Raw genomic sequence first — 27,279 nt, 5'->3', positions numbered from 1 at the left:
GAGTATTTTCTTTTTAAAAACTAAGAATATTTTCCAGTCTCGCTGACTAATGAAGAACTAGAAGATAAAAAGTGTATTACAATTGTTATCCTTTATTTTTAATGTAAACTGGAATGAATGCAACCTAGAATAAATGGTACTGATTTTCACCAACAAATTCTGAGTTTGGATACAACACCTTCTTAAAAAGGAAAAGAAAAACATCATCCATATATCCATAACAATAGTTTCTGCGAGAATAAGCCTTGCTATCTTTGTATGAGACTGGCTTTCTCACCTTCATTTGAAAAGCCTGTGTAAAGATTCTTTGCATTCTAGATAGGATTCAAATCCAGGCAATACTAGCTAAGATATGAGGACTCAGTGATTGTCAAGATTTTACTACGAGAAATTTTACTACCAGTAATTCATTGAGGGGCCATTTCACTTGTCAGAACAAGTTTTCCCAGCAAATTGAAGGTATAGCTATGGGAATACCTCTTTCTTATCTATATCATCTTTTTCATCTGCCTAAGTCAGGTTGAGGATACTTTGAACAATAGTTTTCCAGCCTGATCTATCAGCAGCCAAGTTATTTAAATTCCTGTAAGAGTTCAGACCACTTATACTCTTTATGTTTCCATTTCCTTCTAGGTCATACTGGCAGTATCTTTCCTTCTACTCTTCTGTTTTGGAGAATTTGAGGAAGACGTTTTAGTAGGCATTCTACAGGGTGTCCCAAAATTCATGCAAGAAGTAATTTTGATAGAAAACACAGGTTTTTAATTAAAAATTGTAATTTCTTATTGATTCATAAAGTATACAGTATAGGGTTATGCGTGGAATAGCATATCGGGTAAATGGCCTCCATGACCATTTTGCATAAATGTGGCTGAATTTCGTTGATACAGCGGTCAATTTCCTCCTTCAAGGCGTGGGTGGTCGTGGGCTTGTTGGCATAAACCTTAGACTTCAAAAAACCCCAAAGAAAAAAGTCCGACGGTGTTAAGTCACATGATCTGGGCAGCCAATTCTGATCACCAAAACGGGAAATTACATGACCAGGAAATGACTCATGCAGTAATTGAATTGTTTCTCGGGCTGTATGGCATGTGGCACCGTCTTGTTGAAACCACATGTCATCCACATCCACATCTTGCAATTTAGGCACAAAAAACTGGATTATCATGTCACGATAGCGAGCACCATTAACTGTTATTGCCTTACCAGCCGCATTTTCGAAGAAGAATGGACTGATGATGCCTCCAGCCCAAATTCTGCACCAAACAGTGACATGTTGTGGATGCATTTGTTTCTCAACAATCACTCGTGAATTTTCTGCACCCCAAATGCGACAATTTTGTCGATTAACGAAGCCATCAAGATGAAAATGAGCCTCATTGCTGAAGATGATTTTGTTCGAAAAATAAGCATCCACTTGTTGTTGTTCCATAATCCATTCAATGAACTCTCTTCGCTGTGTGTGGTCAGTAGGCTTCAGTTCTTGAGTCAGTTGAACTTTGTAAGCATAAAGATGCAAATCTTTCATGAGAATACGCTGTAGAGAGCTTTGCGAAATGCCCAATGTGCCACGGTGCCGAATCGATGTTCCTGGACTCTCAGCAACACTCTCACGAACTGCTTCGATGTTTTCTGTTGAATGACTTGTTGAAGGACGGCCAGAGTGTATAAGATCACTAATTGATCCAGTTTCCTTGAATTTTTTAATTAATCTTTTCACAGTTGATGAAGTTAAATCACTATTCCGACCATATTTTGTACGAAAATTGCGAACTGTAGCTGCCAAACCTTCATTATTTTTAAAATATTGCTCAACAATGAAAATGCATTGTTCTTTCGTGTAGCGCTCCATTTTTAATAACCCTGAACTGTCAGCTGTCGCGCTGTCTTTTTTTTTCTTGTTGGCAACACTTTACTGCACAAATGGCGCTAAATTTAAATCTTGCGTGAATTTCGGGACACCCTTTATATACGTGTCCATACCACTGTGACTGTTTTTTCTGATTCTTGTTATTATTGAAATATTGTAGTGTAATTCTTTTCTAATCTCCTGATTGGCTTTCATTTCAGTCTATGATGTTTTATTATACAAATTAAGTGGATATTGAATCCAACATTATTTCAAAGCCGAATATATACACACCGTATTTGCTGGCGTATAAGACACACCGGCCTATAAGACTCATCCCCCTTTTTTGTACAGATTTTTTAGGAAAAAAAACTTTATCACCGAATATTATGATGAATTTACAGTACTTCAAATATAAAGTAATAAGTAGGTCTACTTTCAACAAATACCTAATCTAACTAGGAAAGAGTACCCTCCTTTTAATCTTCTTCATCAGAACCCAGAAATTCATCTCCAGAGCTAAATGAAGAGACACTTGAAACCTCTTCTAAATCAGAATCTGAATCCTCATGCAACAAATTGTCTTCTGTACCATCCAGTGCATTACTAATGCCACACTTCTTAAATGATTTAACTACTGTCTCAGTTTTCACAGCATTCCATGAAGCTTTGACCCACTCACAAACTTGCAAAATGCTAGGCTTCTTCCTGATGGCATAACCTCAAAATCTAAAGACTGCATCCAGCAGTCTTCTGGATGCAGTGTTTCACTTCTCCTTCATAAATCCCTTAAATGGTTTATTAATACAGACATCTAAAGGTTGAAGCTGACTAGTCAGACCCCCTGGATTACAGCTGAGTTTTCAATTCCTTGAGTTTAGTTTTAACATCTTATGTTCTGTGAGAATGAAACTGATCCCATATTAGTAGGGCAGACTTTTTCAACAGTCTGCCAGGGTGCCTAGACCAAATTTTATCTATGCATAACAAGGAAGCAAGAAAAAAATCGCTTAACTCAGAACAGAGAAAATTTCTGGAAATGAAAGTAATAAAAAACTGATTATCGGCATATAAGACACACCCTGTTTTTCAGACCTATTTTCAAAGAAAAAAGTGCGTCTTATACGCCGGTAAATACGGTATATATAGAAACTACAAGAGTTTTGTGCCGAATATAGAAACTATAAAAGGTTCGGCAGATCCAAGCATAAGTGACCTTTCAGGACAGGGGCAACTCGTGGTAAAGGTGGAGTAAGTTCTGATCACTTTCCTTAGTATTCTCCATAATGCAAATAACATCTCCTTGCAGACATATATGATGCTTTGCATTATGGAGAATACTAAGGAAAGTGATCAGAACTTACTCCACCTTTACCACAAGTTGCCCCTGTCCTGAAAGGTCGCTTACGCTTGGATCTGCCAAAACTTTTATAGTTTCTATATTCGTCTTTGAAATAATGTTGGATTCAATATCCATGTAATTTATATAATTTTGTGTCACCGAAGTGAAGCCTTGTGGCTCTTTATTTCAATGTGATCTTTTATTTATTTTCCTCAAACACTTGTTTTCAAATCCTGTCAACCTGTTTTATTCCTTCTGTTTGATAACTGAAATCTCTGCACTATAGTGAATCTGGGAAGTACCATCAAACTGTATTCCATTTATTCTTTTTCATACGCTGGTTAGTTACCCCCCTTGCACAACATTTCAAATGTTTCCTTTTCCAGAACACTCAGTCTTAGCCTTCAGTATGGGAGGCATGGTATATTTTTACTCTTTGGACTCAAAGAGCTCTGAACTGAAAAATCTGATCTCAAAGTCATTGCCATTCATCTTTGGATATAGCATTAGAAATAGAAGATGATAATTGTATTGCTTTTTAGATCAACTTGTTTTCTGTCAGCCAGATGGGAGAATACAGTTCTCAGTCTTGCCATCGTTCTTCAAAATCTGTTACCATCGAACCCCATCCATCAAGGTTACTCTGTTGATGCCTTGTTGAAAGATGAAATACAATACATCAAATTCACTTTCTAATCTGATATTCAAGAGGAGGAGTAACCATACCATTCCCTAAGTTAAAGGCATATCTGAACATACTTTTAAAATATTTAGATCTGCTATTCTTTGAGTGACATTCTACCTTGTCCACAAGATTTCTTCTTTTTTTTCTAGGTTCTGTGTATGTTAGCTCCTCCTCCTACTATTGGCCTTTCCTCATGTTTATCTGATCCTTTCATCTGTGGTTTATCTGCCTTTGGCCAGTCCAGTAGATCTGCAGCTGTTCATCATGATAATGATCAAAATTAAATTAATCACCACATGCTGGAATAATCTGGTCTTGCAGAACATTATCACCACTAAACATAAGGTTCTTTGGGGGAAAGTCCTGCATATGAATAGTCTCTTGGGTGATTATACAGAGAGAGGCTTTGCTTCCTATAGTCTCTTGGGTGATTATACAGAGAGAGGCTTTGCTTCCTTGCTGCAATCTCAGTACATGTAATGGATTTACTCATTTTGATTGGTAACTTTTTTTTTTCTTTCTTTTTCACATCATTAGGACTTTAGTACAATGAGATTATGCTAACTCATGATTTAACACTGTTTAATTTTTTGTTAAGTTTTCTTACACTTGCAAAATTTTTTATAATAAATAATTTTTATAATTTATCCAATGTTATTTCTTTTCATAAACACATACTTAAGTTTCTGTTCCTTGAGAAGTATCATATCACTTAATGCTGTTTTCAAACATCTGTACCTAGTGAAAATTCAAACTATAGCTTGTACCTTTTGGTTTGAATAGGGAGATTGTTGCAGCATTTCTTCTTTTCTCCATCTTAATATGTATGCTTAGATGTTGATTACACTGGCCAACAAAAAAAATTTTTTTTCTGCTGATTATGATTTGACACTTGTTTTTTATTAATTTGGGTGCGCTGATTTCAAATATCAAACCCATTTTTCCTCTATGGCATTTTCTTTTTGCTAATTTGTAAGTTTTTGATAGTTTTAAGGAAGCAGTACTATTTAGAGGATCAAAAAAATCGATTTTTAATATTATTTTCTGAAAGTATGTACTTTTAAAAATCTGTTCCTAACTTTTTATCAAGAAATTTGAAAAATTCCCAAAGATATAGCCTATTATTCAAAGCGGTGCGCAGATCAGAATCGGAGCGCTCACTGCTCTTGCTTGTTAGTAAACGAATAAATGCATAAGAACCTGCAACAGCACGTACTGGCGCTTTGAATGCGAGAGAGGCCGATAACTACCTAATACATTTAGGTGATGAAAAGTAGGTGATGACAACTGCCTAAAACAAATGAATGCTATATGCGTCATAGCAGACAAAGAACGATTGAAATCAGTCAATCGTTAATCGATCGTGAAAGTATGATAAGCGCTTATAATGTTTCAATAAAGTGTCTGGTTTTTTTTGTCTTGTTAATTGCATGTTAGTCGGCAGTGAAGAAAATACATCATATCTACTACTCGAAAATGTGTCAATAGTGTAGATTCCTTCTGCTACATTTGTGGCAGCTTTACTGTTCCCAGTCAAAGGACAAATATCACTGATTTCGTTAAGAAAGTGTACTTTGCATACTTTGATGTAAAAATTGCAGATCAGGACAAGTCATGGGCTCCAAATAAAGTGTGTAAGTCATGTGTAGAAAATTTACGACAGTGGAGCAAGGGAAAATGCCAAAAATTAGCTTTTGGCATTCCAGTGATTTGGCGTGAACCAAAAAATCACGTAGATGATTGCTATTTTTGTTTAGTTCAGACTTCTGGTTATAATAAGAAGAATAAGAAAAAAATTGTGTATCCAAATCTCGACTCAGCAATTCGGCCAGTTGCTCATTCCAATGAAATAGCCGTGCCAATTTATAAAGGACTTCCTTTACTTGAGAACGAGCATGATCAGGATATGCCAGATGTTCTTGAGGAGCAAGACCCGGATGTTGATTTAGACAATGAAAATTTAATTTCTAGTTCTGGACCGCAACGTTTTACTCAAGCGGAATTGAATGACTTAGTAAGAGATTTGGGCCTATCAAAGGAATCATCGGAATTGTTAGCTTCAAGATTAAATGAAAAAAACTTACTGGAGCAAGATACGAAGATAACTTTTTATCGTAGCAGGGAAAGTAATCTTGTACAATATTTTAAACATGAGTGTGGGTTTGTTTACTGTAACAATGTGTCAGGTTTACTAACTGAAACGAGTGTTGTACAATATCATCCAAATGAGTGGCGTTTATTTATCGACAGTTCAAGCAGAAGTCTCAAGTGTGTCTTACTACACAATGGGAATGTATATGGCTCAATTCCTATTGGCTATTCAGTCCATTTAAAGGAAACACATGAGGACATTAAAAAGGTTCTGAAGTTATTAAAATATACAGACCATAACTGGATCATCTGTGTGGTTCTTAAAATGGTGAACTTTTTACTTGGCTTTCAAAGAGGATATACAAGTTTCTGTGTTTTCTATGCTTCTGGGATAGTCGAGCTAGAAACTAACACTGGAGTCAGAAACATTGGCCTCTTAGAATATCCTTAAATGTTGGAGAACAGAATGTTATAAATCAACAGAGAAATTTAATCGACAGAGAAAAAATCATTTTTCCACCTCTACACATCAAACTAGGTCTTATGAAGCAGTATGTTAAAGCTTTAGATTTACAAGGTGACTGTTTCCAATACATATGTGAAAAATTTCCACGACTTGTTATGAAAAAATTAAAGCCAGTGTATTTGATGGACTGCAAATTAGAACTTTAACGAGAGACCCAAATTTCATCAACTCTATGAACGAAATTGAGAAAGAGGCCTGGACTTCATTTACGGTGGTTGCGAATAATTTTCTTGGAAACAAAAAAGCGTGTAATTACAAAGATCTAGTGGAAACAATGCTTGAAAATTTCCAGCATCTAGGTTGCAACATGAGCATAAAGCTTCATTTCCTATATAGTCATCTTGAAATTTCCCGAGAATTTAGGTGCTGTAAGCGATGAACAAGGTGAAAGATTTCATCAAGACTTAAAAACTATGGAAGATCGGTACCAAGGAAGATGGGATTCTCACATGATGGCCGACTACTGTTGGAGTATTCAAAGGGATTGCCAAAACAGAACACACAACAGAAATTGCTACAAACAAAAATTTATTCCCTGAAACTCATGTGTAAGTAAAATTGTCATTTTTTTATAAATATTCTTGTAATTTTTAATGAATGTTGTTAAGTAGTTATGTATCTAATTATCGGCCTCTCTCGCATTCAAAGCACCATTACGTGCCGTTGCAGGTTCTTACACATTTATTTGTTTACTAACAAGCGAGAGCGGTGACTGCTCCAATTAATAATAGGCTATATCTTCGGGAATTTTTCCAATTTCTTGATAAAAAGTTAGGAACAGATTTTTAAAAGTACATACTTTCAGAAAATAATATTAAAAAATCGATTTTTTTGATCCTCTAAATAGTACTGCCTCCTTAAAACTATCAAAAACTTACAAATTAGTAAAAAGAAAATGCCATAGAGAAAAAACCCGATGTGATAGAGAAAAATGGGTTTGATATTTGAAATCAACACACCCAAATTAGTAAAAAACAAGTCTCATATAAAAGCAAAAATTGTGTTGGACTGTGTTATCATTGTAGTTGATTTATACAAAAAAAAAAAAACACACTTTGGATAATAATTACTTGTATTTGATAATTATGCTAATATTTTTAGTTAGGGTCTCTAATTCATACCACTCAGTCACCACTCGTCCAATGAACATGTAGTTCCTACAGTCCGCTAATGACATTCTTTCTCAGCTTCTGAGGAGAAGATCCTTCTTTCCTCCCTTATTATTGTATTGTAAAATTTCTTCATCTATTTTATAAACCTGGAAGATAATCTGATATTCCTGAATAGCAGATATGCTACATCTGCTATTCAGCGATATCAGAAATCTGTTGGGGTTTCCCTGTACAGGTTCGAATCCTATTGACTGCACCATTTATTTTTATTCACTTTTTTTATAATAAGTGTAATGGGTTGTTAACACCAGATTCTGATCTGGAATGTTAATATTATAAGTTAAAAGACTGAGACAAAGAAAATTCAAAAATAATATATTTATTTATAAATAATATTAGTGTAGATTTATGATATTGCTTTAAAGTGTGTGTAAAATGATTGTTTCACAAGCCCTGTATACAAAATTGCATTTAATTAAACTTATCTCCTAAAGATAAAAAGAGCCCACAAACTTAACACAGTTAAAGAACATAAACTTACATATGATTTCTTCTCTTTAAAATCACAGGATTGATGAGAATACACAAACTTTAATCTCATGAGATACAGTTTCATCAGCTCTGAGTAATGGCTGTAAAAATATAAAATTCTTAGCTGATATCTGTTTTGTTTTTTTTCTAAAACAAGAAAATAATTTTTGTACAACCTTTCCTTTTTTTTTTTTAAAATATATTTTCTGCAGTATCGGTTCCTTTCCAATTTCCTTCAAATATGAAGTTCCCCTTTCCATGTGAAAAACTTCATCATTATCCTTAAATACAAAAATTTCATCTCTTTCAAGTTTACAGTGCCTTATCTGGAATACTTTTGCTCTCTACCATATTAAAAGGAACTGTTCATTGCTTTGGGAGAAATTATATAATCACTTTTATCTGTCACAACTTAGCTTCATGTAAGTTGTGACATTCGTTAATTTTGGGATAACTATTTATTTCCCTCACAACACTCTTTTCCACCTTTTTGGCTTGACAATTCCTTAGAACTCAATTTCTGAACTGTGCAGTGCAGCCACTGTACGACTTTTATACCTCCATACTTGAGCATTTTTCGTTGAATAACATCTACTCCAGCCGTCTTTCCAGATTTCAGGCTATTGATGGCTTCATGTATGGATATTTATTCCTGCTTGCATGTCTGTTCAGTGTGTTTTTACCACTGTTATATTTAGCAATTTTTCAACGTAATTACTCCATACATCATGGATATCTGAACATCCTGGCTTTCTGAACTATGCAATGCAGTCTTACAATGGCTGCACTGCATAGTTCAGACGGCCTGGACAGAGGGATGAATTCCAGATGATTGGAGTTGAGCTCTCATAGTACCCATATATAAAAAGGAAACTAAAACTGAGTGTGAGAATTACAGAGGTATTTCTCTACTGAGTGTTCCTGGTAAGATTTATGCCAGTATACTTGAGAAATGGTTGAGAAGGATTATGGAAGAGAAGCTTCGTGAAGAACAAGCTGGATTCAGACCAAATAGAGGTTGCCAGGATCAGATTTTCACTTTACGACAAATAGTTGAGAAATCATGGCAGTATAACACAGATCTGTATTTAAGTTTTGTAGATCTAGAAAAATCATATGACAAGGTGTCAAGAGAGAAGCTATTCAAAACGCTAGTATAGTGTCAATGGGGCATTATATCAAACAATACTTAGCCTCTATTTGAGTTGTAAGTGAGGTTAGAATTGAAGGAAGTACAGGAAGATGGTTTAATGTTAAATCTAGTGTCAGACAAGAATGTACATTATCCCCTCTGTTATTCATTATCTATATGGATCACATTATAAAGGAAAGTGGTATTAAATCTGATATCAAAATTGGAGATGTTAATGTCAGCTCTTTGCTTTATGCAGAATGTTATACCTCTAAATAAATTCACTACAAATCTGCAAGATTCCCTGACTAAAGTGAATAACTGTTGTAATAGATGTGGTAAGAAGTTCAGCATTAAAAAAGACAATGAAAATAGGCAGAATCATTGAAAATGTCAACTGTGTTGTGAATGGAGAACCTGTGGAACAAGTAAAACATTTCAGCTACTTAGGCACGATTTTTACTGAAGATGGTAAACTAAATATAGAAATAGACAACAGAATCAGCAAAGCTGGTATCGTGGGAAGTCAATTGAATAAATTCATATGGAATAAGGAAGAAATTAGTCGGAACACTAAATTAGCTGTATACAAGACTGTGTTCAAACCAATTTTAACTTATGGATCTGAGAGCTGGGTCAGAAGTAAAACACTTGACCAAAGACTAGAGACCGCAGATATGAGAGTCCTGGGAAAGATTAGATGCACGAACAGATGGCATCAATGGCTATTTCATATTAAAAGCAAGGATATTAGGAAAGAACTTAACATTGTTAGCATCCAGGAATGTGTTAGCAGAGCTAATCTCAGGTGGTATGGTCACTTAAACAGAATGGGAGAGGAAAGATTAGCAAAACAAGTGTTCTCGCCAGTTTGGCAGGAAAAGGCCCAGAGTAAGAGCAAGTTATAGGTGGATTGATACAGTAAAAAGTGCTTTAGAAGATAGAAATATAAGATCTGACAATGTTGGATAGGGCTTAGGACAAAGTTAGATAGGGCTTAAAAACGGCCTCGCCTACTCCCTATATACAGGAACCAAAAGGCATTAGCTGACAATTTTTGTAATAGATTGCACAGTTTGATATGAACACAGATGATTAAGAAAATAACTATTTATTAACTTAAAAGTTAATATTTCGCTGGTATTATATCCAGCATCTTCAGAACACACAACACAAAGTTTGTTACAAATGCAAAACAACCACAATCCGGTGTAACAGTGGGGCTAGTAAAAGTAATATGGCGCCATCTAGGTTAAAAAAAAAAATCACAGTTTTGAAATAGTAGTCAAACCATGAAATTTATTACAAAAATGTCTGATGAACACATAAGCCTATCCATGCGTATTAGCTTACAATGTTGGAGCCTTGACTGGTAACAGATTGATTTGGAGGAAAATTGTAGACAGGAAGTTAGTAATGATGTAAATTTTTCATATGGTACTATCATCATATCATGTGCACCTCTTGAGGGTAAATGTCAGGAATTTGATGATGATGATCAAGGATATCTTTTTCTCCAGTTTTCTTGTCACCTTTCCTTTAGTGTTTCATTTTAAAATGAATTCGTCACCTTTATAATTTCTAATTCCTTCTACAGCGCTCTTTCCTCCAATTTCTGAGCTTTTTCAACAGCCTCCCGAATATTTTTCCTTCACTGCCTCTTTAACTTGCTGTGTCCACCATGGAGTTCTAATTTTCTGTTGTTGCTGACAGCCTCACCACATGTATGTCTGGCTGAATCAGTCAATGTTTTCTTCAGGGCTTGCCACTCAATCTCCAAGATTTGGTTCCTGTTCTCAAACTCTTTCATATTTTCTTAAATAATGTGTGTATTTCAATCTACAGTTCACATCTGAGAGCTGCTCAACTTTTATTTGCTTTAAAACTTTCTTAGATGTTCTTCCTTTCGATATGATATTCAATTTTATTCCTGCTGAAGACTAAATGGTGATCACTTCCAATTTCAAATCCTCTGTACACTCTAGCGTCCTGTACCAGGGAGAAAAAAACATCACTATCAACAATAACATAGTCAATGTGATTTTTCTTATTCCTTGCCTCTTCTCTCCATGTGAATTTATGCACATTTTTATGTTGGAACATTGTGTTAGTAATAACCAGTCCATGTCTTGAGCAGAAATCCAACATATATTTGCCATTATTATCAGCTTTGCTCTTTACTCCCAATTTTCCCATCTGTATGCCTGACAATCATTTCCTACTCTGCTATTTAGATCCCCAATAACAGATTTAGATCCCCAACTTTTCTTTTTTTCATTGTGTCAGTTGCTTTCTCTAAAGCCTCAAAAAATTCCTCCACTTCTACCTTAGTAGAACTTTCTGTGGGACCATAGGTCCCACAGAAAGAAAGTTCCCAGTTCCCCATTCTAATATTGCCTGCTATTCAACAAGGCAATAAAATCCTAATATTGCTTTGTATTTAGTGTTGAATACTATACCTACTCCTTCTTTTTCCTGATTGTTATTGCCTGAATATAGCAGTTTCTATTTATTGCTTAGAAAGATCTCACCAGTTTTGTCTTTTTGTTTCAGTGACCCCTATTATGTCGATCTAGTACTTACGCAATTCCTCAGCTAGCTCCATTTCTTTTGCCATTCAGGCTTCTTATATTGATAATACCGATCTTGAACTCTTGTGATATTGAGTTGGGGTGTGTTACAGGATTTGTTCCAGTAGCTGGCTTTTTGCTGTTTGCCCTGGTTCCCTGATGAAAACAATGGGGACCTTGTTTAACTGGGCGATGCCCCAGCCAGCATGAAATTTTGTCATGTTGTACCATCATTTTGTATTTTGGTTTAAACCAATAAGAATACAATTTGGTCGACTAAATCTCAAATTGCCAGCCCATCCTTGTTCGTTCAGTATCTAGGTAGATAACCAACAGGGTGGTGCACCGTGAGTAGGTGAGGATGGGACATTAGGTCAGAAATCCTGATCAGTTCTCTGCATTCCTTTAAAGGCTATGTGAAAATTTTCTCTCAGTTATACAGCTTTGACCCTTAAGCACCCCACAAAGATTTCTTATATCAACATTTCTAGTTAGAAGAGAAAAAAAAAAGCTTTTTTTTTTCTATACATTTTGGGAAGGTTTAACTACATGATAAATAATAAAAGTAAAAGTTATCCTTTCCTTTTTATTTATACATTTTATCAAAATTGGCTGTCACTAAAAAATTTATGTAAGATAATCTGATATCACTGAATAGCAGATATCCTACAAATCCATCCCTTTAGTAACTTATGTTTCTCTTACGTTCCCTCATTTCTGCTTGTCATTCAGTTTTTGTAACCAACAAGCCTTTATTCTGCCTCCTGGTATCACGATAACCAGGTCTGTATTTCCACTTATAATTCTTATGTTCTCAACTGTAAATTTCATGCTCAGCCAACTCTCAGGTCAAGAATGATTAGTTTCCTAATCAGAAGCAAAGTGGCTATGTCGATTATGGACAAATCCTCAAATACTATCCATCACTCTCATTCTCTGGGTGCTCTCCATCATATGCTTTTTTAAATAATTATCTTTCAATAGCTACATAAATTCAATTTCTTTTATCCCCCCCCCCCCACACACACTCTTGCTTTCCCATGTATCCTTTCTTCCTTCTTCCCATAGTTGAAATCCTCTATAATAATTACTAGGCCTGTGCCATTGAGCTAACTCTTGCTGAGGCATCTCATCTCTATCTTCCTAATGTTGAATACCATGCAATGATAGCTTATTGTTCTTTTGTCTTTATCTCATGCCAGATAGCTTCAAATACACTCCTTTCTCAACTCTACCTTCCAGCTAAACTGCTGTTTTGTTGGTTGCAATTTTTCTACTGTCATTAAATTTAAACAACATATAAATGACATCGATTTAAATAGGCAAAAGATAATGGGCGTCAGTTTAATATGGAAAAATGTCAAGTTATGCATTTTGGGATAAATAGATTACAAGCTGTGTACCACATTGTTGGAACTGATTATATATTTTGTCCTTTTAGACTATCTGACATCAGATTACCTTTAATGTGCTGTCTCCTGTGATCCTGCTCCTACCTTCCTGATTCTTGATTATCATGCTCCAGCTGTATTCCAGGAAATAGATGAAGGTAGAAGTGGTGGTGGGACAGAGAGCTAAAGTTTAGAGGACATATTGCTAAAGTTGCTGAAGTAGCTCATAAGATTACTTGGCTATTGAAGAACACACACTAACAAGTAGAGATAAGGAAGTTGTTATTCTCCTTTATAAAGCCTTGATACATCCACACCTGGATTACTGTGCTCAGGTCTGGTCCTCTGGATTTCTTGGGAATGAGGAAGCAGTGGAGAAGATTAGGGGTGAGCAACCAAAATGGTAAGAAGTCTGTGGAATGTTCCCTATGAGGATAGATTGAGGGTGTGTGAATTGCAGACGTTGATTGATAAGTGAGAAAGAGGGAATATGATAGAAACATTTAAGTTGCTTAAAAGGTTTTTAGAATTGATGCATGGGAAATGTTTCAGCACTTAGCTAGAGGGGCCAGAACACTTAACACTTAATACTTAAGCACTTAGCTGGGGGGGGGGGGGCTTGTTTAACCGGGCGATGCCCCAGCCGGCATGAAATTTTGTCGTTGTACGATCATTTCATATCTTGGTTTAAGCCAATAAGAATACAATTTGTTCGTCTAAATCCCAAATTTCCAGCCCATCCTTGTTCGTTCAGTATCCAGGCAGATACCCAACAGGGTGCACCACATCTCCGCATTCCTTTAAAGGCTATGTGGAGGTCTCCTCTCACTTATACAGCTTTGACTCTTAAGCACCCCTGAGATTTCCTCTCAGAGGTGCTTAAGAGTACAGAATAGCACCCTGATTTCTATTTAAATTGTTGCCTGTGCATAGCACTTAAAAAATTTCAAAGAAACTGCTGTTTCTTTGAAAGTTCCGTGTCTGTAGTCATTCTCGATGTAAGGCATAGAACTATTTTTCCAGTTCTATGCCTTACATAGTGATTAGATGTTGAGAAATGATGAGCTGAACCTGATATAATGATTCTGTTATGATTAACATCCCCAACATGTTCCTTCTGTCTTATTTTTGAATTCTGGAGGTCTGTCCATTGTATGACAGGCCACACATGCATGGAATTTCATATACTCCAGGATATTTGAAAAATGGGACCTCATCTTTAGGTGATCTTAAGACCTGTCTGATTGTAGTAGTTGGTTTAAAAACCACTCTGATGTTATGAGCTTTTAACATTCTCGCCAATTTCGTGGACACTGAACTAACATATGGAATGACTGCTGTGGACACATATTGGGACTCCGTTTCACGTTGTTGGAGGTTATCTTTAAACAGAAATTTGTTTAAAATGTTTGTAGGGTGTCCATTAAGAAATAGAGTATTCGCTACTTGAGACAGTTCTATATATAGATCTTCTTTTTAAATAAACCCTTGGGCTCTATTAGAAGCATTTGAATGATGGTATGTTTTTGTGACCTATGATGGTTTGGCAAATAATGTAGATATCTTCCTGTATCTGTAGGTTTCTTGTAAATGGACAGTTGGAAATTGTTATCTTCTCTCTTAACCAGTATGTCTAGAAAGGGTAGTTCTTTGTTCTTTTCCAGTTCCATAGTAAATTTGATCTTATTATGTAGCGAGTTGATTTTATTAAGAAACATGGGTAGGTTTTCTGTGGTATCCTTCCAAATGATGAACACGTCATCAACATATCGCCACCATATCGAAGGTTTAGGAGAAATGTTGAAAAAAATATCATTTTCAAGTTTTTCCATAAACAGGTCAGCACATGGTGGTGACAGGGGGCTTCCCATGGCTAGTCCTTCTAATTATTTGTATACTATGTCATTAACTTTAAAGAAATTTGATTTAAGGCAATGATGAAACAACTGGGTGATGTCTTGATGGAAGAGATCCTTTAGAATGTTAACAACCTCTTCTATATTATGGTGCACCTAAAATACATAAAGAAGACGTACTGCTACGTTCAATTGTAGATGGAAGATCCTCACCTACTTACCTACTAGCAAAACATCTTGCAAATTTACTGAAAGGGAAAATCAGACAAACAGAGACTTATATTAAAAACTTTCAACAATTTCTTAAAAAAATTAAGACAAAATATCACAAACTGACATTATGGCAAGTCTGGATGTATTGTCCTTATTTACAAACGCACCAGTCGAAGAGGTTATTAACATTATAAAGGATCTCTTCCCTCGAGACATAGTATACAAACAATTAGAAGGACTAGCTATAGGCAGCCCCCTGTCACCACCATGTGCTGACCTGTTTATGGAAAAACTTGAAAATGATATTTTTCCAACATTTCTCCTAAACCTTCGATATGGTGGAGATATGTTGATGACGTGTTCATCATTTGGAAGGATACTATGGAAAACCTGCTCGTGTTTCTTAATAAAATCATCTCACTACACAATAAGATCAAATTTACTATGGAACTGGAAAAGAACAAAGAACTACCCTTTCTAGACATACTGGTTAAGAGAGAAGATAACAATTTCCAACTGTCCATTTACAAGAAACCTACAGATACGGGAAGATATCTACATTATTTGCCAAACCATCATAGGTCACAAAAACATACCATCATTCAAATGCTTCTAATAGAGCCCAAGGGTTTATTTAAAAAGAAGATCTATATATAGAACTGTCTCAAGTAGCGAATACTCTATTTCTTAATGGACACCCTACAAACATTTTAAACAAATTTCTGTTTAAAGATAACCTCCAACAACGTGAAACGGAGTCCCAATATGTGTCCACAGCAGTCATTCCATATGTTAGTTCAGTGTCCACGAAATTGGCGAGAATGTTAAAAACTCATAACATCAGAGTGGTTTTTAAACCAACTACCACGATCAGACAGGTCTTAAGATCACCTAAAGATGAGGTCCCATTTTTCAAATATTCTGGAGTGTATGAAATTCCATGCACGTGTGGCCTGTCATACATTGGATAGACCTCTAGAAGTCTGGAAATAAGACAGAAGGAACATGTTGGGGATGTTAATCATAACAGAATCATTATATCAGGTTTAGCTCATCATTTCTCAACATCCAATCACATTATAGACTGGAAAAAACAGTTCTGTGCCTTACATCGAGAATGACTACAGACACCGAACTTTCAAAGAAGCAGCAGAGTGCTATGCACAGGCAACAGTTTAAATAGAAATCAGGGTGCTATTCTTAAAGACATGGAAAAATCTCATCAATTCTCTCAGCTCAACAGAATGCAAAAAACCATGTAACATGTTGTCATGTACCAGATTCTGACTGAAGTATTCGAACTCATGCATGCTACTCCATGCGAATTATCAAATGTAACTGCTTAACAGTTACTAACGTTTCTGTATTCATTTAAGTTTTCACATTTGTATTTGCCTTGAGAAAGCTAGACAGTAGCTAGCGAAACTGGTTGGCAATTTGTATTATCTTCGTTAAAAACTTATGGTCTCATAACAATAAAAGTTCTTAGTTTTAAAGTTAAATCTTATATGGTGACAAATGAGAAGATAATGAATAATACATTTGTGCGAAGTATTTCAAACGACTTTGTAAGAATATATAGTCTTGCCATAAATGCAGTTATAACTTCTATACACCCCTATGCCTCCCACAGAATTGTGTGAACCTGGTTCTGTTAATAGTGCTGTGTGCAGCCAACATTCGCATGTCTATCAGTAGAGAGAGAGTTGTTTAGCTGTACAGATTAATATATAGTGGGGAGAATTATGAGAACCTTGTAGCTGAAATATCACTTCAGAAGGTTGGAATGCAGCCTCCTGTTATTTTCAACATGATAAAAGCATTCAGGATCAATAGGATGTTTGTGTATCAAACTATGAAATAATCAAACTGTGAAGGCATTATTTCAACATAATCCTGTGAGAACACAGAAGGTGATGTTGTAAAAGATGAACATTTTGCAGAGAACGATGTCACGTGTACTGACTGGTGACCTGGGGGTAAGAGCCTATCGTCGTTCTACCTGGACACATCCTAACACCACAATGTATTCAGCAGAGGATGATAAAATCAAAGGGACTTCTCCTGTAGTATGTAAACAAGAGACACAGATATCCTCTTCATAGATGAGATTTGAAGAGTCGTTTAACTGCCAAACTGATCGGTTATTTTTTTTTAATTTGATTTTTATGGCTCAAAGACATCAAAGGTCATACTGTGCCAGGACAGAGGTCACAACAGTACACATAGTAATTGATTAGTTGGACAATCACAAACATCCACAAATATTGAGAATCACAAATTCTCAATCTGTCTTCATAATCAGTATTCCACAATCCCAATATCATTTTTAACACTCTCCTTTACACTTTCTCCACTGGTGCCCATAGTCCATCTGATACAGTGGAGAGAGTGCAAAGGAGAGTGTTAAAAGTGATATTGGGATTGTGGAATACTAATTATGAAGACAGATTGAGAATTTGTAGATTTTGACACTAGCAAACAGGATTGATACCATTGAGACTTAAAACTTCTGAAAGGGTCATACAGAATTGCAGTAGATGGAATTCTTTCTTTTATGGAGGATGAGGAAACAACAAGAATGCATCCTTGGAAGTTGAGGAAGGGGTTGAGGGCTAGATTTTGCTCCCATAGAGTGGTGTGTGTGATTGGAATGGATGGCCTTTGTATGCGATTCACTTTGAGTAGTTTTGCTGGAATAATAAATAATGAGGTTTTAACTCATATACATTTTATTTTATTTATACTAGATTTTTTCTGAAATCTGGTTATTTATTATTCTGGAATGGATTGCCATTGGATGTGGTGTGTGTAAGTAGTGTGAATGAACTCAAGAACATGCAGATAGTATGGCCTCCTTCAATGAGTCCCTGACTCCCTGGAGGTTTCTCTTAATAATAATAATAAATAATTTTCCTTGAAAATTATGAGAGCTTGCAGAGCTTGCTCCACCTTTGCAACAAGTTGCCCTGGCATTGCACTACCTCCTGTTTGCTTACACTTGGACTCGCTGATCTTTTATAGTTTGCTGTATTCGGCATGAAACTCTTTGATTTGATTCCTATCTTTGAGTTTCTTATTTGGCTTTAAAAAATGTGGGATTCAATATCCCCTTAATTTAAATAACTTTTACATCACCGAAGTGAAGCCTTTTGGCTCTTTATTTCAGTAATTTATAGGTGTGCATCTTATTAACAACTTGTATTGTAGGGTACAAAAGCTCTTATCATTATAACCTTGGTATTTATCTGGTCTACCTACTCACTGATGAGACCTCAAAAAAGGTTGAAACTGGTCTGGGTAGTGACCATCCTCTCTCATAATGTGAAACTGTAAAACATCTCTTAGAAGCTGTAGTTTACATTATGAGAAAATACTAAGAATAGTGATCTGAGCTTGCTCCACCTTTGCAACGAGTTGCCCTGGCATTGCACTACCTCCTGTTTGTTCACGCTTGGACTCACCGATCTTTTATAGTTTGCTATATTCGGCATGAAACTCTTTGATTTGATTCCTATCTTTGAGTTTCTTATTCGGCTTTAAAACAATGTGGAATTCAATATCCCCTTAATTTAAATAATTTTTACATCACCGAAGTGAAGCCTTTTGGCTCTTTATTTCAGTAATTTTCCTTGTTTAATTTAAGTCCATTCTCCTGCAAGTGACTTGAAATGTCTGGTCTCCATACAATATCTAATTATTATCCCAGCATATCAGCATCCTGTAGGTTTACAAACTTATTTAGGTAGAATTCTAGTTGTATCAAGTTGGTGAATTCTTCATCAAATTTCTGATGCATAACCTTAAGAGATATGCAAGATACTATGATAGTACAGTAGCAAACAAATTAATCTGAACACTCACAAAGAAAAATTTTAATATCACAAGAAAATAAGTATAAAAATTAAACTCCAACTTTACCTAATAATTTATATGTGATCCTCTGTTTGTGATAAGTTCATTAATTCATTTGGGCACATAGACTCTACCAACTTAGAATTTTTCTTATTTATGCATCTCTAAACCATATGTTTGTAATGGATTGTATTAAGTTATCCTTTTTATCACAATTTAATTTACCAAGTCTCTTTTTCACTATGGCCTACAAATTTTCTATTGGGTTAATGTCAGGAGAGTTACTAGCCGTTGAAGCAATTGGATGTTGTGATTTTTGAGGAACTCTTAATCACAACATGATTAAGAGTTCATGTTGTGATTAACTCTTCACTTTTTTTGAAGTGTGGCATGGAGCGAGATCCTATTGGAAGATGAGTTCTTTGTCTTTCTGGATCTGTGGGATCTCTGTTTTTCTCCAATATTTTTTGTGTATTGGTCTCTTTTCATCATACTATCAACAGGCACAAGTGATCCTGGGCTGTTATGTGTAAAACAACCCCAGAACATCTTTTTAACCAGATGTTTAGGAGCTTGTTGAAGGTGGGTGGGAAAAGTCTTCTCATCCACTGATTTGCAGACATAGGGTACTCGCTCTCCTTGGACAAAGAAATGGGTCTCATCTGAGAATATGATCTTCCACTTCACAACGGTCTAATCTTTTTACACTTTTACCATTGGAGCTTCTTTTTCTGCATAGCCTTCATCAACAGTTGTTTCTTTTTTGGTCTGTGGGCAGTCCTCTCTGCTTCCAAAAATCTTTGATGGGCTGTCATGTCAGAAACATTATTATTATCCTAAGACGCCATGGAGTCAAAGACTCATCTAGGAGATCCCTTTGTCATACACACAGTCCATCATACCTTGCCTTAAGCATTCAAATTCTCTGTAGAAACCAATCTCTCAGAAAAGCCATTCCAATCATCCATAATTCTGCATGCAAAAAAAAAACTGCTTCTCATTCCTTTGTTTACACCCTTCTTGTACAGCTTGGGATGACCTCTTGTTCTTCCCTGATCCCCCACCATTTTATGAAAAACCTCTTCAATGTTAATCCTATAACAACCTTTTATCACCCCTCTTCCTCCTATTCACTAGACACTGTAAATTGTATCTTCTCAACCTTTCTTCATATTCAACATCCCAGAGATCAGAAACTACCTTAGTCAATTACCCCTGTACCCATTCCAACATCTGTTTGTCCTTTTGAAAACCAGGTGACCAAATCTGCACTCATAATCAATATGTTGCCTAACCAGAATTTCCTTACTTCTACAAATCAATGTCCTCCACATCATTGCCATAATTCATTGTGTTGTCCTCACAATTTTGGCAATGTGTCCTCTAAATTTTAGATCCTTATCCACTATCACCCCAAGATCTCTTATTTTCTCCACCTCAAACAATATATCCCCACCAAGCATTAATTCTACATCTCAACTTTCTTTCCCAAATTTTAAAACCTTACACTTTGCAACTGGTATCTCCACTCACATGTCCATTCACTCAATCTATTCAAGTCTTCTTCTAAGGCCAGGACACTCTACTGTTTATAGTTTGTTCCAACTTTGCATCATCTGCAAACAGTATAATATCCCCATGCTAATCTTCTTCAACATCATTAACATACAAGTTAAACAGCAATGCCCCTAAAACAGACCCCTGAGGTGCACCACTAGTGACTTTCCTCTTCTGTGCTATTGCTCTTCCATACACAACTTGCTGACATCTATCGGATAGCCAATCTTCAATAATCCACTAGTCTAATATCCAACCCCATTTGCTCTAGTGCGACTATCAACTTATCATACAGTAATCTATTAAAAGACTTTCCAAAATCTAAGTATACTACTGTGTATCCATCTCCTTACCATCTCCATTGTCCAATGAAGCCATCACCTTATTGTAATATGTAAGTAGATTCTAAAACATGACCTCATTTTAACAAATCTATGCTGTCCATCAAAGATAATACCACTGTTGTCAACCCAATTCTGGATCCTCTTTCTCACCAGCCTTTCTTAACACTTTTCAATTAATGGAGGATGGGGTAAGGATGAGAGGGCATCCTTGGAAGCTGAGAATGAAGACCACGAAGAAGGGTGTAAGGGCTAGATTTTTCTCTCAGAGGGTGGTTCGTGATTGGAATGGATTGCCATTGGATGTTGTGAGTGCAAGCAGTGGGAATGAATTCAAGAATAAGTATGATAGCAGGTTTGTGCAGTATGTGGCCTCCCTCGATGAGTCTCTGACTCCCTGGAGGTCTCTCTTAATAATAATATAAGGCTGTGGGACTCGATGATATCAAGTCCCATAGTCTTATTAACATCAAGTTTGCCCAATTCCCCATATACCTCTTTCTCACTTACAGTGACTCTCTCCTGCTCATCAACTGCTCTCAAACTCTCCCATGATATCACATTCACAAGAATGAAAGACCTTTATGAACTGTTCATTAAATATCTCAACTATATCCTCTGCAGTAGTTGTTCTTATATCATTTTCTCCAATCAATGTCATCCTTCCATAATCATTCCTTTTTTATCTGCTACACATTGAAAGAACTCCCTTGGGTTTTATTTGACTTCATTAACTAACTGCTGCTCATACTTCAGTTTTGCTACCCTCACCAATGAGTCACCCTCCTTGCCTGTTCTTTGTAATTCTCATGGAATTGATTATTACTGCTTCTTTTATATTGCACTCATACGTTCAAAGCTGGATTATGGGTCTCAAGTTTATGGTTCTGCAAGACAGAGCAACCTGCAATGGTTGGATTCCATCCATCATCAGGGTATACAGATATCTATTGGTGCCTTTCGCACATCACCCACTCAAAGTCTTTATGTTGAAGCAAATGAACCAGCTCTGTCACTTCAACAGAAACAGTTGTTTCTTAATTGTGCCCTAAAGATAAATTCTCTCCCAGATGATCCTACATGGATTAGTGTCTTTTCTCTGCATTGGGAAGCTCAATATTACACACTTCAAACTGCTATATGTCCTTTTGGGATGCATGTGAGACTGTGCATGCTGTTGGTATGAATGTTGACAACATTGCCTACACTAAACATAATAGCATTCCTCCATGATAAGTTTGCACTCCATCCTGCAACCTTTCACTTTGTCATCTACAGAAGTCTCATACTCCATCATCTGTCTACCTGCAATTGTGTAATGCACACAGAGCAGCACTGATTTGTTGCTTGTCTATACTGATGTTTCAAGAACTAATACCTCTGTTGGCTCTGCTACTGTGTTTCCTGCCATTATTATCTCCAACCAGATCCCACCAGACTGCAGTAATTATACAGCAGAGTTACATGCCATTCAGCTTGCACTTGTCATATAAAAGAAAACTGCCACCAAAAGTGTATAATTTATACAGACTCATTGAGCTCTTTACAGGCTATCTTCTCTCTTATGTATAATCCATATCCAGTACTTTATGAGGTGCTACACCTGTTTCCCAAAATGAAAATCCTTAATTTTGACGTTCAGTTGTGCTGGATTCCCAGCCATATTGGAATTAAGGGAAATTAGGCTGCAGATACATCTGCTAAATCAGCTCATACTTTCTCCGTGTACTGTTTGACAGTAACATGTACAGACTACAGACAGCTTATACAATCAAAGCTAATTACTCAATGGGAGTCATCATGGCAGGGAAGCATTGACAAACAAATTATATGATATTAAATATGAAATTAAACATTGGCATTCTAGTCAATGTATAAAGAGAAGGGAGTAAGTTGTTCTTGCTAGGCTCCACATAGGTCACAGTCATCGTATGCATTCTTATTTACTGAGGGCTGAAGACCCTCCTATATGGGAAAAATGCAATACACATGTCACTCTTTGTAACATTCTGGTGGAGTGCCAGCATTTTATATGAGAAAGAGAGGAATGAAATTTTTGCCTATCTAACCAAGCCATATACACTCAGACAGACTCAGGCAGATTGCATGATGTTTTTAATTTTTTAAAAAGAATTAATTTGTACAAACACATTTGACTGTAATTTTGTTTATATCTAAATGCTGTATTGCTTAACTTTTATACATATATTATTCATTAGTTTAAATTTTGACTAATTATGTATTGCCTGTGTAGCTCTTGATCTTGTATATTTGTGTAACCCTGTTGTAAATTTTTTAATATGCAAATACTACATTGCTAAATTTAATTTTTATGCATATGCTGTATAATAATTCCTTTTTAACTGTTTATGTATTACTATAATAAAATTTGTTGTAATCTTATCTATATGTAGATACTGAATTCCTTGGCTTGATTTTGTACATGCGTTTATTAACTTGTACTGTTGTCTATTTGTGTATTGCTGAAACCTCTGCAGTAATTTTGTTTATATGTAGATACAACATTGCTTAACTTAACTTTTGTGCATATATTTTATTTACTAGTTTATTTTTCGACTAATTATGTATTGCTGTAGAACACTTTGTATATTTGTGTAACCTTCTAGTAATTTTGTTTATATGTAGATACCACATTACTGAATTTAATTTTTATGCATGCGTATTTTATAATAATTCCTTTTTGCCTATTTTTGTACTGCTGTAATAGCATCTGTTATAATTTTATCTATATGTAGATACTGCATTCCTTGGCTTATTGTTTTGTACATGCATTTTAGTTATTAACTTGTATTGTTAACTTTCTGTAGTACTATAATAACTTCTGACCTCGTGTGTTGCTGTGCTCTCCGCAGCAGTTTTGTTTATCTGTATATGCTGCTTTATGGAACTTAATTTTTGTACAGGCATATTGTTTACAATTTTCTTTAACTGCTTATGTATAGTTGTAACCTTTAGTATGGCATGGTATGACCTTTGTTGTTTTTGTGCCAAATAAACTATAAACCAAACCGAACCAATCTCTTATATTGCCTCTATAATGCCTTTTTCTTCTGTATCACATGCTTAATCTCTTAATTCATCCATTTCACACCTACCTTATTTAACCTTCTGACTTGGAATACATTTGGACATTGCTTTTACTAGGTAGTTCTTGAATATCACCCAAGCAACATTGATCTCCTTTCCAGCCAACTTCTCATTACTTGCTACACCTACAAGCTGTCTACCAAGCTTCTCATAATTACCATCCTTGTAGTTCCACATATACCCTTTCCTCACAGAGGTAATCACTTTGTGTTTATTCTCACTAACTGGAGGGAGATTTGACATCTCGTTTATAACATCCTCTGATAAGATGATCAAGACCCTCAGTTCTCATGTGCCCTCTGTTACATACTGCCTGAAGTAGTTTTCCCTCAAAAACTCAAGAAACTCATTTTTTTTTAACTCCCAGTTGCTATCTCATCTTCCCAATCTATATTCCCATAATTAAAATCGTCCAAAACAATCACCCTTTCCCATTTGCTTGGCTAATTTGATTATACATTTCATGGTCACTACCATCCACATTACCAGGACTATAACAACACCGGACTAAGTATTTGATTCTATTCACCCCTATCTCACACCATACTGCCTCAAAACCATTGCCACTATTTCCCTCTTGCATTATCCCAATGACTCAGGTAATCTGTAATCAGCTGATCTCTAACTTGCATAGACATAAGTCTTTCTCTATCATCAATAGCACTCTCTCTCCCTTTTTAACCTTTCTATCTTTACAAACATTATACCCTTCCATCTCTATTTCTGTTAGGATGTCATCCTCATCCAACCACGTCTCATTTATTCCATCAATTTTTGAGTGAAAAGTCTCAATCAATGCAACCATTTCATTTGCCTTTTTTCTTACACTTCTAGCATTTGTATACAAACATAACGGCTCATTCCTGGATCTATAACAAGTTTCACTGATTCATCTTATTACATATGTCTTCTCCCTATTTAACTTGAGAGCCATTTCTTTTTTTCCTTATTCATCTTAGAATCTTCTACTAATCCAACTGTTTTCCCTTTATCCCAGTGAATCCTCTTCCTTTTTTGTCTACACATACATTTACATCCTCTTGGAGCATCAGCCTTTCTTGTGCTGTGTTCCCCTGTCCAACATGATCCTCCCCATTTCCCTGTTTGTCTTGCACACTTGCTCTCTCATTCTGTATACTCATGCTACCCACTTCATTCATAACCACCACTTTAGTCTCTCCTTCCTTATTCTCCTGCTCTTTCACATCTCTTCTTATTTCATCAAATTCATTTTCTGCACTCATTTCTCTACCTTTGGGTAACAGTCTCTCCAAATAACTCACACCAAAACTGTTCAAATGTAGTCCACCACTCTTACAGAGTTCAGTTCATCCTCCAAACTCATTCCACGCATTAACAAACTGCATTCCATCTCCTCACACCTTTCTGCTAACGTATCATTCATATTCTTTGCTTTCTATCTCATTTCATCAGTCATACCTGGGCAACACATTGATTATCTTTCCTATCACACTATTTTTTATTCTTCTCTTCTCAACAACCTCCTGATATCCAATCTTATGTATTCCTTGTACCCAGTCAAATAATTTTCCCTATTACCACTACATCCAGTGCCTCAATCACTCGATTCATTTTATCTCCAAGTAAACAAACCTTGTTCATCTTCTTGTTTACCACACCTCTAATAATGTAATCCCCATATAATGCCACTCACGGGTCTTTCGTTACCTCTTTCATACCGATTTGTTTTTATCTTCTTCGCTCTTTGATACGTATCTCCAATTCTCTTCATTTCTATCTGCATCCGTTTCAGCTCTTGTTTCATCTTAACTAACTGAGCTTTCAAATCTTGCATCACTTTTTTGCTCTCATTCACTCCCTCAATTTTATTGCCAGCCATATGTGCTCGTTCACTATCTGGCTGAATCAGTAATATTTACTTCAATGTCTCTGAGGTTTGATTTTTGTTTTCAAACTCTCATTTTTTTTCTCTAGTAATGTTTGTATGTTTGAATCTACAGTTTACTTCTGATAACTTCTCAGTTTTGATTCTTTTTGAACCCTTTGTCCATAAAACCTTTCTGGACAAACTCGTTACTCCTCTAAGCAAATATTTATTTTTATGGCTGTTTAGCTTATTTTTGTTTAGGAGTGCTCCTTTTATAATGTCATTGGCTTCTTACTCAAATTTTTCGGCATTAGCGATGTTTTATGTAGACAGATATATGAAGGATATATATACAAAATACAGTAATATAATAAAAATACAAACAAAAAATTATGTTCTAAGATGAAAACCAAATGGCTATTTTTTCTTGCAAAGTTAATTAAATTAAGGGGATAATGGCTGTAAAATAATAAGGGATTTTTATCCCCTTAATTTGAAAAATTATGTTCCTTGACATAAAGTAACATTTAATCATTGACTTTGTTTATTTTCCAGTTGGTTCTCTCTGTTTCTTCAAATTCTTTTTGGAGGTTCTTCCTGGTTATTTAGATAACCAAGAGGAGATCCTTAAGTCCCATTTATTGTACTCTTTATCAAAATTAAAAGATCAGATTTGATTGCATTTTGATAAAATATTTAGCTTATGAAAGTTACAAAAAAAAAAAATTCTTTCTTGCTTCAAATCAAATTATAAGAATAGCAATCACAGATCCAGTTTTTGATTTATAATATTATATCATTTCTGTTTTCAGCAATTAACTATTAAAGAATCTATGCTGAAGTTTTTTACTACACGCTTGACAACATTCCGATTGTGCCCATCAACAAAGGTAAACATTAAGCTCAACATAATAGTATATGATGATACTTCTAGTTTTTTGCTTTTTAATTATATATTGTTTCATTATATATATATATAGAAAAACCTCGCTTAACACAATTAATTAATCCATAAATTAATGTGCACTAAGCAAATACAATAAACAATAGGAATGATTATAATTCATTCATCAGTTAGCATTAATTTGAAAAAAAAAAATGTATAATCTATTTTAGAGCATAAAATCACCAAAGTTAATAAAAATCAATTGCTTAAATTTTTATTTAATGTCTAAACATTTGATTAAGCTACTTCTATACAAAAAAATTAAGTAAATATGTTTGAATTGTGCTCGACTTTTTAATTTTCATGCAATTTGCGATAGTTGGTG

At 35.4% G+C, this 27,279-nt stretch overlaps 1 protein-coding gene across 4 annotated transcripts in view; it reads left to right on the top strand.

Annotated features, from left to right (window-relative positions):
- The window catches only part of LOC150105111 (apoptosis-resistant E3 ubiquitin protein ligase 1), a 377,933-nt gene that overhangs the window by 213,943 nt on the left and 136,711 nt on the right, over positions 1-27,279 (top strand). For all 4 annotated transcript variants that reach the window (XM_090395495.1, XM_090395494.1, XM_090395496.1 and 1 more), the window contains one exon: positions 26,821-26,898. In XM_090395495.1, the coding sequence (XP_090251621.1) occupies positions 26,821-26,898 (78 nt within the window). The remainder of the gene's footprint in view (positions 1-26,820; positions 26,899-27,279) is intronic.

Source organism: Typopeltis vanoorti, chromosome 7 (genome assembly GCF_054136105.1).
Source record: "Typopeltis vanoorti isolate ZY-2024b chromosome 7, IOZ_Tvanoo_1.0, whole genome shotgun sequence".
Lineage (NCBI taxonomy): Eukaryota > Metazoa > Arthropoda > Arachnida > Uropygi > Thelyphonidae > Typopeltis > Typopeltis vanoorti.
The sequence above is the reverse complement of the archived record's forward strand: the minus strand, read 5'-3'. Positions and strand labels throughout refer to the sequence as shown.